Source organism: Spinacia oleracea, chromosome 3 (genome assembly GCF_020520425.1).
Source record: "Spinacia oleracea cultivar Varoflay chromosome 3, BTI_SOV_V1, whole genome shotgun sequence".
NCBI lineage: Eukaryota > Viridiplantae > Streptophyta > Magnoliopsida > Caryophyllales > Amaranthaceae > Spinacia > Spinacia oleracea.
In genome coordinates, this window is record NC_079489.1 from 52,274,864 (window position 1) to 52,291,566 (window position 16,703).

Consider the following 16,703-nt stretch of genomic DNA (forward strand, 5'->3'; position numbering starts at 1 on the left):
AATAAAATAGTACAACCGTTGCTATAGTTAGTAAAACCGTTGCAAAAACAATAATCCGTTGCAACAAACCTCGCAATAGAGAAACCCGCTACAACAACCGTTGCAATATCTTTGAGCGTTGCAAACAACCGTTGCAACATCTTTGACTGTTGCATTCACCCGTTGTGTTCACGGTCCGAATGTTTTGACACCAGATCGTGCGGCGCGCTCTTGCCTATGGGGCGGTAAGGACGCAAGCCTTGTGCGGAAAGTGAATCTTAAGGCTCAGGGCACAAGCGGGTGCTTGCTTCAGAATGGTCACTCTTGCCAATTGGCGACAAGAGCGAGGGTCGAAGGTCTATCGGGGAGCTTCGCACAGCAGGCACAAACAGGACCGACGAGAAGAATGTATTTGTTCTGATGGAGACTTTGTTGAGTCTTGGAAAGCTTAAAAACAAGCGACTGCACAACATTATAAAGGCTAACAACTAAGCAAGTGATTAAGCAAAGACAACTTCTGATTAGAGGTATTGGTCCATACCCCTCATAGAGGTTTATTTTGAATTAGCTAAAAACTACCAGTAAGCACTGGAATTACACTAACATAATTTAACACTAGAAACTATTAGAAAGATCCTAGAAAGCAATAGAAAAGAGAAATATAAGTAAAGGAATGTTGAATTCTAACACATTGCCTATGCTCGTTTATGTAGTAGTGTAAACACGTCAAAATAAATTAAGAATCAAGTTGTTAATTTTTTTTTTTTTTTAGACATGATCCACAATAATTTAGTATGAACAAGGTTAAAAATTAGTGTGGATAAATTTGCCCCACTAGAAAAAAAATAAGTGGACAAAAATAAAATAATTAGCGTACGAGATGTCCTACCGTCTAACCGGTTATAGTTAGTACATATAAAATACAAGTAGAAGTTCTCATAATTACTAGTACTATCAACTATGACAGAAAATTTTACCACTATAATGGCAAAATATGGTCCCTGCACTTTTTTTTTCTTTTGAAAACTTTTTTATACAAGTAATTATATAGCACTAGCAAGTTGATTTCTTTGTGCTAATTTTTTTAGATTTTCAATAATCATTACAAGTTTTGTGTTCAGCCGATTCACAAAAAACTTTGGAAGCCATCCTGCTGGATCTAGCTGTATCAAAAAACAAATTAAAAACGATCAAGTTAGAAATTCTTGTACAAAATATTTTCATTAAAAAAAAAAGCGCAGGAATTTTATCAAATTGTTGTGATTAGATTTGCCGTAAACTAGTTATTGGTAAGGGCAATGTCTCGAGTCATTGGTCATTATCGATAATACGATATTAATATTTTTGAACAGACATAATTATTGAAATATTAAAATTTTAAATAAATCGGAGATGCAATAGTTTTTTAATAAAATAAAATTTAATATAAATTGGTTTGCATATAGTTCACCCATTATTTATATTTAATTTAGTCCTTGTTTCATAGATTTGAAATGTAATTTATCAAAGGTTAAGTTGATATACTCCAGTTTTGTTCCGTAGTCCCATGCAAAATTATTATTAAATAGTGAAAATGAGCAAATAGATAATTTACTTATTCTTGTAAAATAACTATGGGGGATCATGATCGAGATAACATGTGAGAGATTGTGGTTTCTTTTAATTATTTAAGAGGAGGGGGCATAAGAAAAGATAAACTATAAAAAAATTTGAGTGGAAATTAATGAAATAGAAAAATTTAGTAAAATATGGTAGAAAGTTACCAAATATAAAAGTGATACAATTTTTTTAAAAAAAACACTCAAAAGAAACAAATGATGAATATTTTTAAAAAATATGGAGTTATTAACATAAAAGTTACGTAGCCTAGATTGTAATTCTTTAACATTATTAATGGGAGGACGTAGAGCTGTCAAAACGGTCATCGGGTCGGGTTTGGGTCGGGTCATTCCGGGTCTCGGGTCATGATCAGGTCGGGTCGTGTCGGGTCAATATTCCATCCGGGTTGAGTTCGGGTTCGGTCGGGTCGATTTCAGGTCGGATCATGTCGAGTTTTTTCTTATCCCGGGTTCAGGTCGGGTTCGGGTCAGATCACATTTCGGTCAGGTTTGATTTCGGGTTCGGGTCTTATCGGGTCGGGTTTAAGTCGATTTGTAGCAGATAATTTCGGGTTCGGGTCTTATCGAGTCGGGTTTAAGTCGGTTTGCAACACAGTTATTTTCGGGTCCGGGTCTTAGTTTGGATCGGATAATAATCAAATCAAATAGAATTCAGGTCGGGTCACTCTCAGGGACGGGTCAAACTCGGGTCTGATAATTAACCTATACATTTTAATTATTTTATATTCTAAAAAATTTTGTTTAACTTATTTTAGAGCTAAATTTTTCGGTATCTAGCAATAAATAATTAAAATAGATTTATCGTTGAAGTTAATATTTGATCGTGTCATTGATAACTCGGGTAAATCGGGTAGCGGTTGTCACAGGTCGGGTCAATAGCAGGTTTCATCGAGTTACAATCGGTTTCGGGTTGACATCGGGTCGGGTATCGAATCGAGTTCGGGTCATTGTTCGGTCGGGTCAGTTCGGTTATCGGTCATTTTCGGGTCGGGGTCGGGTTCGGGTTCGAGTGTTACAACATCGGGTTAAAATCGGTTATCGGTTTTTTCGGGTCGGGTACAGGTCGGGTTTCGGGTTACCTGTTTTACCGTAATTTCGGGTCATGGTCGGTTACGGGTTCGGTCGGTTCAGGTCGGGTTTTCAGGTCGGGTCAGTTTTTGACAGCTCTAGGAGGACGTGGTTTTAAATTGTGTTAGAGATCATTTTTACTATTGAATGGATATTGAAACTCAACGTTTTCGCTTATGTGATGCTATGTCGTGATGAGAAAAAAGGAGATACGTGGTGGACTGGTGGTACAATTGTCTTGGAGTTTATAATATTATAGTTAAGGTCATAAAATAAGGTGTACTAAACAAGCTATATTTGATGTTACTAGTTGTTGGTCGGCGCGCTAACGCGCACCGTCCCCCAAGTTAGCAAAATCTTTTTTCGTGAAATTATGATGGGTTGTTTTGGTTTATATAATTTGTGAAATTATGATGACATATTACGCGAAATTAAAATTATTAAAAGTACTTGTTTGTAGTTGCAACAAAAAATAGAGAAGTCCGTTATTTATCATGAACACAAATTCTTATTTACAATGGTTGTACAATAAATATTGTACACCAAAGTAAAAGTTAACTCAAAAGGTTTAAAAGTTAAACTTATATAGGTAAAAGTTATTCATTTTTTAATGATAAATTTTTTCATTTTAATAAAAATTGTTTCTTCAAAATCACTAATAATGTATAAAATTAATCATTTAACCTTTTTAAAATGCTTATCTATCAACGTTTTTTTTACTAATATAAAAGTTAATCAAAACTAGATTAAAGTTACAAAAAAATAGGTAAAAGTTATCTTGGTGTACAATAAATTTATTGTACACCTAGTGCGCACAAGACCTTTTATATCTTGAATTATTTTAAGTTTGTTTCTTAGATTTAATCTTGATTTTAAATTTTTAATACATCCTCCTAAAACCCGAGACTCACCTTCTAAATGTATAACACACAATCAACTTGCAATAGGACTTTAATGCACTTTAAAGGTACATAGTTCGTATGATAATCTGCTCCTCTATAAGGTATCTATATCTAACTTAATTTCATATACGAACTTTATTAATTAGTTGTATTCATTGGTTTATAGTTTTAGGCACATAACTGCTACAAAATACTTGTACTACAACAGAACAAACACAAATCTCAATAAAATATCCAAATGGACTAATAGATTGACAAAACCTCCGCAAGTTATCAAGGAGTCAAACAATTACAATGCATATTAGTAGTATTACATTATGCAAGTATAAGAGTTGTCTTGACAAAGTATTTAAGAGGTATTTTCTGTAAAAAGGATCGGGTTGATAAGCTCTTGTCCTAGTTTCTATATTACAACAATTGAATTCTCCTGTCGGAAAGCAATCCAAGGGCCATCTAGAACTTAGGTGCAAATACAAGATAGTTTACAAGCACGTATCCTAGCTTAGCAAATGGTTCACAAAAGAGAAGGTTTACTTCTTACCAAACTACTTTGTAACAATGCCATCCTCTTCGTCCTCTTCAGAGCATTCTTTTCCAATAAACTAACGAAAGGCTCCATTGCAAGACGTTGCTCTTTAAAGGCTCCGTTGCAAGAAGTTTCTCTATGACAGTCTTGTCGTTGTGCGAATCTCCACTAAGAAGTGGGTTAGTGGGGTGTTTTTCCTGACGGACCTTTTGAAGGTCTTTTGATGATTCTGAAAACATTGAATCTTGTTATTAAAAGAAAAGTTCCAGTATTAGGGTACTTAATTAGATGCTCTTGTTATCATCATCTTTGCTATTATAGTATAGTCTTGAGGAAAGAACATCTGCTTATAAATTAATCTCCTTACCCCGTTTCTTGCGGGAGCCTCTTTGAGGCAATGGGGAAATGATAATGAATGTATATCTCTGTCCTCCATCTATTTCGCATGTCTGTAACGGAACATAGCAAAACAGAAAATCAGTAAAACATTCACATAAGCCGTTGAGAGACACCTGTCTTTAAGTTTAACTAAAAACTATCTGTGACATACCTCCATGGGCAAATAATTCACTTTGTTTTGATTCCCTACTTGAAGACAAGGTAGGCGTATTGCATAGAAAATCCATACACCTCCTAGAAGTACTCAACCACATACTTTATATTCATTTTCTCATCAACGGTGAAACTGTCGAGAAAAGGAAAAATACGAATAAGCCATAAAAAAAAAGCAAGAAAGTGCTAAGGAGAAAATAATGAGGATAATTGGATAAAGGCTAACACATTAGCTCCCTGGTAAGATGTGGTGACACTCTTGATACTCCGTATTTCCTTCATACATTTCCTCTGTGAGTAACCTCCACTTTGATGCCTCTAAGTGATTTCTTAACCTGGATATAGAAATGAATGGAAGTTACCTTCTGATAGTATCAAATACTAATTACAATTTCAATCGATAAATTAATTGTCGGTATATATATCTTAAACCAATTTAAATCTGAAAGCTAGTATTGGGTATTTAAGACTTTCAAAAGAGTCTTTAAGTGTTTCAGGGTACCTAGAGCTAGTAAAGGAAGAAAGTAATCCTCTAAGCCCACATGTAATCAACAACCACAAGTCAAATATTGGCCAACGTAGAATTGGGTGATTACAAGTTTTGCATACTAATAGATGTCATAGCCTCCCTCAGCTACACAAGTATAAGTCAAGGTACAACAATAATAATAATTCCAAGTTTCCAACTCCACAAGTAAAAGCCAGGGTAAAACAGTTACAAAACTATAATAAGGAATGAAAATACAAATTCAAAGACAAGGAGGAGTGAACCAAAGATCCCTGCATGGAAAGACTAAAAGCATATAATAGATAGGCATTAGAAAAAGCAACCGAAACCTTTTTCAGTTCTGCTTCCAAACATGTGACAGAAACTGGTAAATATTAATGGATCATCGAATAAACTAAAGGAGGCCTTATGTGATCCTAGTCCGAATAAGGTGCTCAATACCCGATTTCAGATCCAGAAACATCCTAGCAAGTCATATATGTTTGGTGTATAACACCTTTATTGAGTTTTCTCCCAAAAAAATATATGGGAAGCATAGGCTGAATAGCAAGACCTAAGTAATAATTCTAACATTTTTCTAAACTTGGAACAAAGCTAATATAGCAATCAGAAAGTCTAAAATCTAAATCATAAATCTGTTATGCTCAGAGCTTTTAACTATCATATCATGCAACATAGCTAAGAAAATAGTTGATCCTAAACAAAAGTTCTTGTACACAATGTCAATAATGTTATATGAGTAACTTGTCATGTGTAAGTACCATTAGTCCTTAACAATACCAATCGATGAGCACCAAAATTAACAATGTTAATGATAAACTAAAATAATTTTAAAAAATTAGGACAGTTCATTATTCTCTGTACAATAGAAATAGTAAACAAATGTAAAGAATTTCAAGATCAAGCTTACCGGACGTAGAGGCAGACCTAAAGGTCCAAGATAACATGATGCAGCAGATGCACCTCGGTCTGGACTCTGGAGGATGATGATATCTACAAGGGGTACCAAATTTACAATTCCCTTTTTTTCCAAACAATATTCACACTCGGGTTCACCTGGTCTCCCTGGAAACTTATGGTCTGCAGTAACAGTGTCTGACTTCCCCGCGGAATATGGCAGAGCATAAGATCCAGGTAGACCAGGTGTAGAAGGTGTCACTCCAATACTCCATACACGGAAACTCTTGGAGGAGCATGTTGACCACCTGGCGATAGAACAAGACTTACAGGTCCCTGCATCAATCAAGAAAACAGACCAGTTAAGAGTTTAGTAACTCCTGCCCAGTAACCCATACAACTATACATACCTTGTATCTGTATCTTATCAAATAATCTACCATACCTTATCTTTCTTAATAAGAACGGGAGCATTCTTTCCCATCCTATCCAGAAAAGAAACGATTTGTGAGCGCTACTACTCAACTATGTAAAGCAGACTTGAAGAAATAAAACACATAAAGATAGTTTGAGTAAAAGAAGAACAGATAAATACGAACCAGTCTATAACATGGTTATGCATTATATAGGCACATTCAAAACCCAGCAATATCATTATAAGAGCATAAATTAATAAATCAAATCAGCATTCATACCTTCTTATTCCTGAAAGAAAAAATCCTCTCATTTGAATCTCTTTGTAACTCTAGCCATGATCTTTAATCTTTCCCTGCAGCGGCCTACAAAGAACAGATAAGTAAGTGGCAAACTTTATATGCAAACCAAGTCATATAATTACAACAATACATCCACATATTAAGCAAGAATTTTAATATTTCAAAACAAAATTAATAGGGTTCCTGCCGTAATTAACGAATAATAAATTTAAAAAGACAAACAGATTGCCGATAATCTAAAACAAAACACAATAGACTCCCCCTAATCCTATTCGATTACTCCTAATCAATTTTATTAAGGAAGGAATTAAAGAACTGAAATCATAATATAATTCCAATCCACTTAATTGATTATAGTCTAGCGCACTCATAACCTCAATCTACTTAAAAAAAATGCAACGAATCCAGAAACCTGCTTATATCTTAATCTACTCGAATCTTAATCTACTTAAACCAAATACAGTCCCAATCCTCTTCAAGCCCACTTTGTAGTTTCTTCTGGTTTGACCATCCACGCTCAAAAACAAAATACCGGTTATGAGCCACAGGGTCCACAAGCAATATGCTTTTGAACAGTATGATAGGAATGACCAGCATAAAAGTGAACCACAAAAGGGTAGCATGAAACTCAAAAGCCTAAACTATGGTAAAACTGAGAGTTCCTATATTTTATATCTGCACCTAACCTGTGAAGATATTATTTTGTAGCATTGCCTACATTAGGAGCAATCAAAGTTTGAAAAAATTATGACTTAAAGTCTAAACCAAGTCATTAGACAAAACTACATACAGAAAATTACACTTTTCATAAACGACAAAATTTCAGGGAATAGATATGCCAACAAAAGCAAAGTATTTCAGTAAAACATCTATCCTAACCCTTCCAGCATAATCAATCATAGTGTATAATGACTAAAACATCATTGTACGAACTGAAACAAGAAGAACGAAAATGAAAAAGAAAAGTACGGAGTATCAACTTTAGAAATTACGTATTTATCCTAGTCTTATCAGGGAAATAATTTGATGAGCCAGTATAATGAAAGCAGTCATAAAGGCGTAATGTACCTGAACTCAATGTAAACAACATTTTGCCCATCAGATTTGTGCTTCAGTCTTGGTTGAACATGAATCTCCACCCAGCCATCAGGAGAAGGTGCATAACGAACCATATTTACTAACAATTCTGCCAAAACTTGCTGAATTCTAACTTGATCCCCGCAGATAGCCAGAGTTTTGATTTCTTCTGGAATATCCATGATCAATTGTAAACCTCTTCTTGTAGTAATATCAACTTGGCTGACAACCGCATTTATGACATTTCCTAACATAAACTCAGCCTTCTCTAGCTCTAAAGGGCTATACAAAATAAGATCTAGATATCAGTCAACAATCCCCATCAGAAGTAAAATATGTAGGAGTACAGGAATCTAGATGGAAGTTTAATGAGAGGTAAAATCAAGAAAGTTGATAGGGTTACAAGGGTGAATCAAGTATCTGGCCCTACTATACTCATGCAAGTATAATATTGAATAGGATTGATAGAACATAAAACAAATGTTATCTTTCAACTCTGTGGCTGAGAAGCACAATCTAACATACATATAACCATGATAATGACAATGTCTTTAAAATAGCAGGATACAAGCAAATCAAAAGGCCACAAGTATCACATATAAGTGAGATTAAAGTCCAGTGTTTTGCATGAATTGTAGTAAGTATTCAGAAAAGAGTTTTAGACATAACGATTTTGAACATAGACATTAGTTGCAGAACCACAAACAATATAAAACTTACTTATCATCAAAGATTTCCAGATTGGTATCTTCTACAATCTTCTGAATTTGTTTTTCACAGGAACTGCTTGTCTCTATAAATTGCTTCAGATCTTCACTCAAATCTGTGGATTCCAAAAGTGAATTAGCAAAACATATTCCATTTGGGGGATTCTTTATTTCTTGAGATAGGTAAGCCAATTCCTTCATCCTTTCAAAGCATAATTTTTCCTGTTGTCTCTAAATTTTTATCATTTATTGCAATTCAGGACTTGCTATTTGCAAAAAGCAAAAGGCTCCAACAATATCATTCAACTCGTTAATTATCCATCCCCTAAGATTCTACGGTGAATAAAACTAAGGTAGAACCCTATTACTAATTAGAGCAAACATTTGAAATCGCAATCTTTTTTGGGGGTAATTTTGGGCAATTAGACATTATTGACCTATGCACTGTCGCTTCAAAGTAAATTACCTAATTCTTCTAAGACAATTACATTACATCAGAATACCCTTTTATCTTCACAAAACACAGGTTTTCACATTGCAACTCACTTGAGCTTAACAAGCCTTGAGCACAAAGACAAAATGTGGTCCATTACTTTTAACCGAGGTAGCATATGTCAATAACAAAAGGCAAAACTCGACGATGTCTCAAGTTTACATGCAATCATGATTCAACATTAAAAAGCACCATTAAAAAATTACTCCTTTTCCCCTAAATTTTGAGCAATAGAGGAAAGTAAACTATCATCCAACGTACTTTAAAATAATGATCAAGAGTAATTGATGACCTTACTTGTACAAATATGAAGCAATCCTAAGAATTATACAGAGAACGATATCGATGAAGAAGTTTCGACTCGACCTCAGCTGAAAATGAACAACAATTATCAGGATACTAACAGGAAATAAAATTATAAGCCAAGAAGGATATAAATCTAACAGGTTAAATATTATGTTGTAATTTAGCAACCTTTGTCACCGTTTTCTTTGACATTCGTATTCTTGATCAGAAGTTGCCTTGTCCACCGGTAAAAATCACAAAGAGTAAGCTCTGGGTAATAAAACAATTGGCTGCAGTTGTTTAATTCATCAAAATAATACAAGCTACTCACCTTGGTGTCAATCTCATCCATTAAGGGAACTTTCCAATCCATCTCCGGCATTTGCAAATAAGTACAAGACAATAGCATCATCAAAACAGAAGACATATCTAAAATTCATCAAAAGATATATGCAAACAGAAGAAAAACCTCGTTCATACCATGTGCCATGCTTTTCAAAGTGTCCAAACCTTTTGCTATCACATCCAGACCTTGATCCTAACAAAATAAGAAAATCAACATAAAGCAATGATGGAATCATGAGGAACGTACATGCAAAGAGGAAGTCAAAAAACACAAATTCCCACTGAATGTTCAGAAAAAGGCTTCGCACAAATTCACCTCCTTATTTTTTCTCATTTCACACTCTTGCTTAAATTGGCTCAACTATTCTGTCTCCTGTATATACTCATCATCAAATCTTCCTTCTAGCATTAACAAGGAACAAAACAAAAAAAGTTATAATTATGCCAACACTTTCAGTCTTTCACGTGTCAACCCTAAAATTGATGAAAACATATTCTCCAAAATGTCACTGCAACACACACCTGAATCAAATCTTATCTCCTGGAGAGTGGCTGAAGAATTCCACCCACCCAGATGTCTAACCCCCATTCTTTTTAGGTCCAGGGTTCCATTTGGTATTGATTGAATTCTATCAGGAAAACCAAGGACCAAAATCATTACGAACTGCAAATTCCTCAATTGAAGCCCTGTCACCTGCAGTTATCAAAAATAAATACTCTAAAAAAATGCAAGACAAACAGCCAGAGAACACAATGGCTTTACTAACAATCAAAATACAATGGCTTTCACCATTCAATCCTAAATGACTAATCATCACAGACACATTATCAGAAATCTTCGCCAGTATATTAACAGGGCTCAGAAGTAGGTCACAACTCAAAGCAGCACGATTTATGTCAAAATACCAGTTCAACATACAAATAAGATAGCACATATCTTCCTCTTTCTATTTAAGATTTTAAATGCAATCATGAATATCGTTATGTCAGACTTATTCTACCGTATGCGCCAGTAGCAACAACCGACATTTCAGAGCTTCATATTAATATAATCCGCCAAAATTGGGGAAATTTGGGCACAAAACAATTGAATGTTGAAGTAAAATCAAGTTTAGTGGAATCATAAAACAAAATTGAGAATAATAACTCACCCTTTTTTTTGAGCCAATCGCTGCACCTTGGGCACTGCTTCTAAGTAATCAACCTTTAATTCGACGAATCTCAACATTTAACGCCACAACCGATGCCCTATTCGTCTAACTTGCTGCAGTTTCAGCTTTCTGCATAAATTTTTCCCAATTCAACAACAATTAATACAATCTAGAGGAACCCCAATTCAACAAAGTACGAGAGAGAGGGAGACCTGGTTTCAACAATTAAAACCAAGAAATAAAACCCTAATTCAAAAAAAAAAATCAGAGAAGAGATAATCATACCAGAGAGAAAGAGGACGAAGCGACAGTGAGGAGAGAGGAAGAAGATTTCAATCGTCGTTCATATGAAGAGAAAAACCTTGCCAAGCTTGCACGAATTGCAAGTTGTATGAGGAGAGAGAAAGTGACGATGATACATAATAAAAGGAAGAAGGGGGCGAAAGAGATTGGAGAAGAGAGAGTTCAGAATGGATGGGGTGAGCTCAGAGAAAACATACGCAAAAGATGAACGTGGCGCAACCTGAGATATTAGGGTAAAACTAGTATAATACCCGTGCGATGCACGGTTTAGATTAATTTTGAATGAATATTAAATTATAGTTATTGACAACTGTCATCAATAGTGTTTATAGATATTCTTCTAACTAAAATTATTATTGGATATATATGTTATGGCTCCGTCCAATCTCTTATTTTATTTAAGAAAAAAAAAACACAAAGGGTACGTATATAAAATTATTTTCACCATGTTCATCACCCACGTCAAAGATTAAAGTCATTTACATCCATCATTTACTTCGATAATCATATCCACCTAATACTCAACAAACCATGTATCTTTATACCCGATCACTTAACACCCACCTACACAATCTAGTTTATTTAGCTACAGATGACTTCAACGCGGGGCGAGTGCGGAGAATTGGTCACTCCATAATTGTACTTGCTTATCTTGTTCCTATCCTCGCCACCCACGATAAATATGATACTCATCCTCATCTCAAACACAATCTCGATCCCACCCTCGCGGGGCACAAAATAAAACTCGTCCCGCTCCTTCACCCACCCTGAAATCTACACCCGCCTCAAGCTCACCCTTGGTCCGACAAATTTTGTTTGGTATGAGAGTTTTGAATTTTAAAACATGGTTCTAGAGTGGTTGGGAACTTAGTTATCTGATTAGGTGATTGAGTAAATGTCCAAAATTATAATACGTAGGTTAGTATTAAAAAATATTGATATACTTATAATCAATTAGATAAAGGATAATTGAACCTGTCAGGTCCTACCTACGGCGGATAACCTCATCACCCGCATCAGATAAACTTTTCATTCCCATAACCCACCAAACTTATCTCCATCCCTAGCCACCTAGGATCGATGATGGGGTCAATCATGTTGAGGGTCAAAAACTTTCCTTCATTCCCGCGTTAGATAACTAAGTTACATATATATGAAATAGTTCATTATCACTTGCATGATTCACGATAAAATTTTAATATCAATTTATGCACTAATTTAAAATCAATCTACTAATTGAGTAATAGTGAAGATGTTTACATTTTAATTAATAAACTACAGCCCTTGTTGGAAATAATAGCGTAGCAAATGCAAAGCGGTAGCAATAGAACAGTAGGAGATGTCAAGTCGAAGTAACTCACAAGTAGTCACCCCACATAACATCTTCTTCAATTTTTTCGTTTTTAGGTGGTAAAAAATAAATTTTTTTTAGGTGGTAAAATACAAGTGTTTTTTTTATGTGGTAAAAAACATTCGATTTTTTAGGTGCTAAAAAACACTTGGTCCTAATAAATATGGACTATGTAATTCTATTTAGCACTCCTATTTTCTTCTTTTTTTGAATGTCCAACAATAAAGCAATACAATTAGATAGTGACACTTGTCAGCTCCACACCGATGCATCTTTATATACATGTATATGTTAATAGAATAATAAAATTGCAAATATGTATGTGGATTTTGAAATTCTCTTTAACTTATTTACTTTTTTTTGAATGTCCAACAACAAAGCAATACAATTTTTCCCCTTACTCTATTTTGAATTAATTGAATTACTTTTCAAAACATGGGATTTAAATGTTCTTTAAGATATGAATAAGTCATATCCTAACCTGTCTATGTCTTTTTTTAATATGTCATTTGTTGTATACAACAAAAAATTGAAAATCCAATTGGTAATTTCATATATTTATTTTTTTAACTTGCAACAAAGTCTCACGATACACAACTTACAGAGGAGATAAAGATAAAAATATCAATATAAACATATAAAAATTTGAATCACATAATGTTCTATCCTTACATACGTTTAGGTTTCAATTAAGTTGTTCGTTTGCATATTTTCTTATTCCTTTTAAACTTGGGCTTTTTTTGGTTGATAGATACAGAGTAGTATATTCTTCATCTAATCTATTTCTATGTTGTGTAATAAAAACATATTTCGCTATCCATACAATAATAGCGGCTATAATATTTCAGTATTAATATACGTCATAGTACATATATTGCATGTTCAATTTTTTTGATATAAGATAATATACAGGTTTTTCATAATATGGATAATTATTTTTTGGACAAAACAATATTTATGTCAAAGGTTGTTGAAATTTATTTTCTGGAAGTTTGTTGCATCTCATATAGATACTCGTTAGTATGTACTTATCAGCAATATTTCAATTTTTATGCAAGTCTATAAAATATGTCTTTTTAAAATTAAAATCCTTATATTATATTCGTACAATATACTCCTTATTGATTCTATCTTCATCTTTCTTTTAATATAAAATATGTTCTTACGATATATTTGATTCTCTCTTCATCTTTGTTTTAATAATTTTAATTTTTATTTGTAGAACAAAAAAAATACTATAGTACATAATTAAATCAAGGCGATACTATGAAGCATGTTCTAAGTGTGAAATAATTACAACAAAACTATGAAATATGTTACAAGTGTGAAATAATTAGATCAAGGAGATTAAGAATGTCATTTATTGATTTAAGTAAATACATATTTTAAACATTCCTTATGTTAATAAACACTTTATTAAACAACGATTGTAGTTTAATTAAATTATATTGTAAGAGTATTAAACTATATTCTCTAATCGTAAGAGTGCTTAACATAAGCATGGTTAAATTGCCTGTACATTAAATTGATATTTATCAGACAATTGCTCTCTTTTTCTCTCCCCTCTCTGTTTACATAAGCACGTAATAGAATCTAAATATTAATATTGAATATTGACAATTTATATGTCAAAAAAAAAATTTACAATTTAATAAATAGGCATAACTTGCAATATATAGGCAGTTTAACATAAACAATCTTATTACGATATAATTTAATTAGATTATAAGCTCTATTTACATGTCGTTTACATAAGCACGGGAATGGAATATTAACTTAACTAGATTAGGTCCCGTGCACGCACGGATATTTAAAATTTTTTATTTGACCATCTTTTTTATAAAAATTTTAATTGAATTATTTATCCCTTAAATCTATTGTGTAATTAATAATCTCCAATGTACTCATTTTATCATATTTTAACTTACTACGTATTATATATTTTATATGTTTAATATGATGATCTGACTAAAATATTTGATATATTTAATATGTTAATTTGACCAAAATATCGAGTAAGAATGTTTTCTATTATTGATATGACAGTTTGACTAAAATTTTAGCAAAATTTTAATAATGGCATATTCCATAATCCTATATTTTTTTTTCCATATATAAACATTTATATAAAAGGAGAGAAAATAAAAAAAGAATAAAATAAATATATTTTTAGGAAAGAGTTTTTAGCGGGAAAATTTTTCACCAGGAAGTGACACGTGTCATTCCTGGTGTCTCTTTTAGTATATAGTAATAGATTGTCTATATTTTTTCTATTTTCTATTTTTACTTAGTATTTTTAGGATGTTTATTATCAACAGAATCTTTAGGATTTGTAATCAAAATAAATAATACACTTCCTTAAATAAAATATTCTAATTCCCTCAAAAAAAAAATTATTTTTTTTAATTAAAAAGAGAGGCGAATCAATGAGTGACACTTGTCATCACCACATTGATTTCCTCTCTTTTAGTATATTATATAGATGGTAGTAACGAAAATGTGAAGAAAAATAAGGGTAAATCAGTACTTTAACTATTGGATGAATAGTGATAATCAACTCCTCACTTTTAAAGGTTGTAAGATCTGTAAATTCATGTAATTTTGAAAAAGAAACAAAATTTAATGATGTTGAAATACTCCCTCCGTATTTATTTAAGAGATACACTTGGTCGGGCACGCGTATTAAGAAAAAGAATTGAATGAAACAAAGTAATAAAACAAGTGGGTTTTAGTAGATATTTTAATAAGAAAAACAAGTGGGGACCATGTTATTTTAGGGAGTGGGGGTGAGGTTGGGATGTAGATATATTATTTAATTAGATGGTGGGGTTGATAAGTTACTAAAAATGGCAAGTGTATCTCTTAAATAAATACGGTCGGAAAAGGCAAGTGTATCCCTTAAATAAATACGGAGGGAGTAACATTGTTGACGTGATATTACTTTCTAGATGGTAAGAAATAAAAAAGTATCTTCTATAATTTTTTATTATTTATAATTTTTTTTTGGTGTGATTGGATTAAAGTTTTGTAACGGGATTAATATTGTCATGTGGTGTTACGGTAAGAAGAAGAAAGTTAAATAAAAAAAAAATGAAAAAAGTTAAAACCTGAACAACATAGGTGACCATGCAGGAATGATCTTCAAGCTTCTCCACAACCCAGCCAGATTGTAACAATAAACCCCTGATAGCCTTGTTTTGCTTAGGGTATAACCCAGCAGCTATCTCTTTTGGGAGTGAAGCTACTGCAACCACAAGGGTGCCGTCATCCATCGTCTCACGTCTTTCGTATACAATAAATTCTCTGTTCTTAAACAACGGCCTTGATGCGTCACCGAATCTTAGACGTATTATGCTCAGATTTTCCTCCAGATCCTTTATGTATCTTGCCTCCACCAAGTCAGGATCCCATTGCTGATATATTATATACAAACCAAATACTATGGAATAAGAAACTGTATATATATAAACCAAATACTATGGAATACAGTACATGTAACAATAAATTAAGGACGGAAAAAGTATGAATTTTAATCTCTCTGTTAAAAAGGGGTTAGTTGAGCCGCTGGGAAGTTCTGAAGGTAAATGAGTTAGTTCAACAACTATATTCATATGACAAAACAGAAAGACAAGACCAGACCTTTGCAGCATCAATAGCATTGGCAACAGAAATGAACTGCTGAGGAGAGACTGATTTGAGGAGCCAACGACTACGAAAGATGTGGAATGATCCTGAACGCCGCTTTGATATTTCCATACAACTATCTAACAAAACAATCTTCCACCCGTCATTCCCATTCCCATTCCTACTCGAGTCTGACGCTGACAGCAGCTCTTGTATACAGTTCTCGCTTGCATATTGTACATATCTCTTTAGCGAATCTTCACTAATTGACCTTGGAAAACAAACAAATGTTATGTTCAATGATCATACCCGAGGTAACGAAACAAAAGTTAATGAATAAGAAACAAAGAAACTTACCAGGTGCTGCTGCAAGGTGCTGGGCTACTCATAGCATCAAAGTGTAAAAAGAACAGTGTTACAAAAATATCATCACTTTTTTTTTTGCATATCACAAACTTCAGCAAAGGGAGAAGCATAAATACCATCAGAAAAAGAATGGGATGGAGAAGGTAATAGTGGTGGGGTTGAAGATTAATTTTTGAGTGGTATCAAGATTATAGAATATTAATTTTGTTGATGTGGGCCAAAATCATTTGATGC

The 16,703-nt window shown here is 33.3% G+C and overlaps 1 protein-coding gene across 1 annotated transcript; it reads right to left on the reverse strand.

Annotated features, from left to right (window-relative positions):
- Positions 1–976: 976 nt before the first annotated feature.
- Positions 977–16,592, reverse strand: LOC110781100 (uncharacterized). Its single transcript, XM_056840302.1, has 4 exons — positions 16,461–16,592; positions 16,119–16,374; positions 15,587–15,892; positions 977–1,142 (listed from the first exon to the last, which is right to left on the reverse strand). Exons 1-4 carry the CDS (start codon positions 16,586–16,588, stop codon positions 1,023–1,025), a joined length of 810 nt encoding a protein of 269 aa, XP_056696280.1. The 5' UTR covers positions 16,589–16,592; the 3' UTR covers positions 977–1,022.
- Between the last annotated feature and the right edge of the window lie 111 nt (positions 16,593–16,703).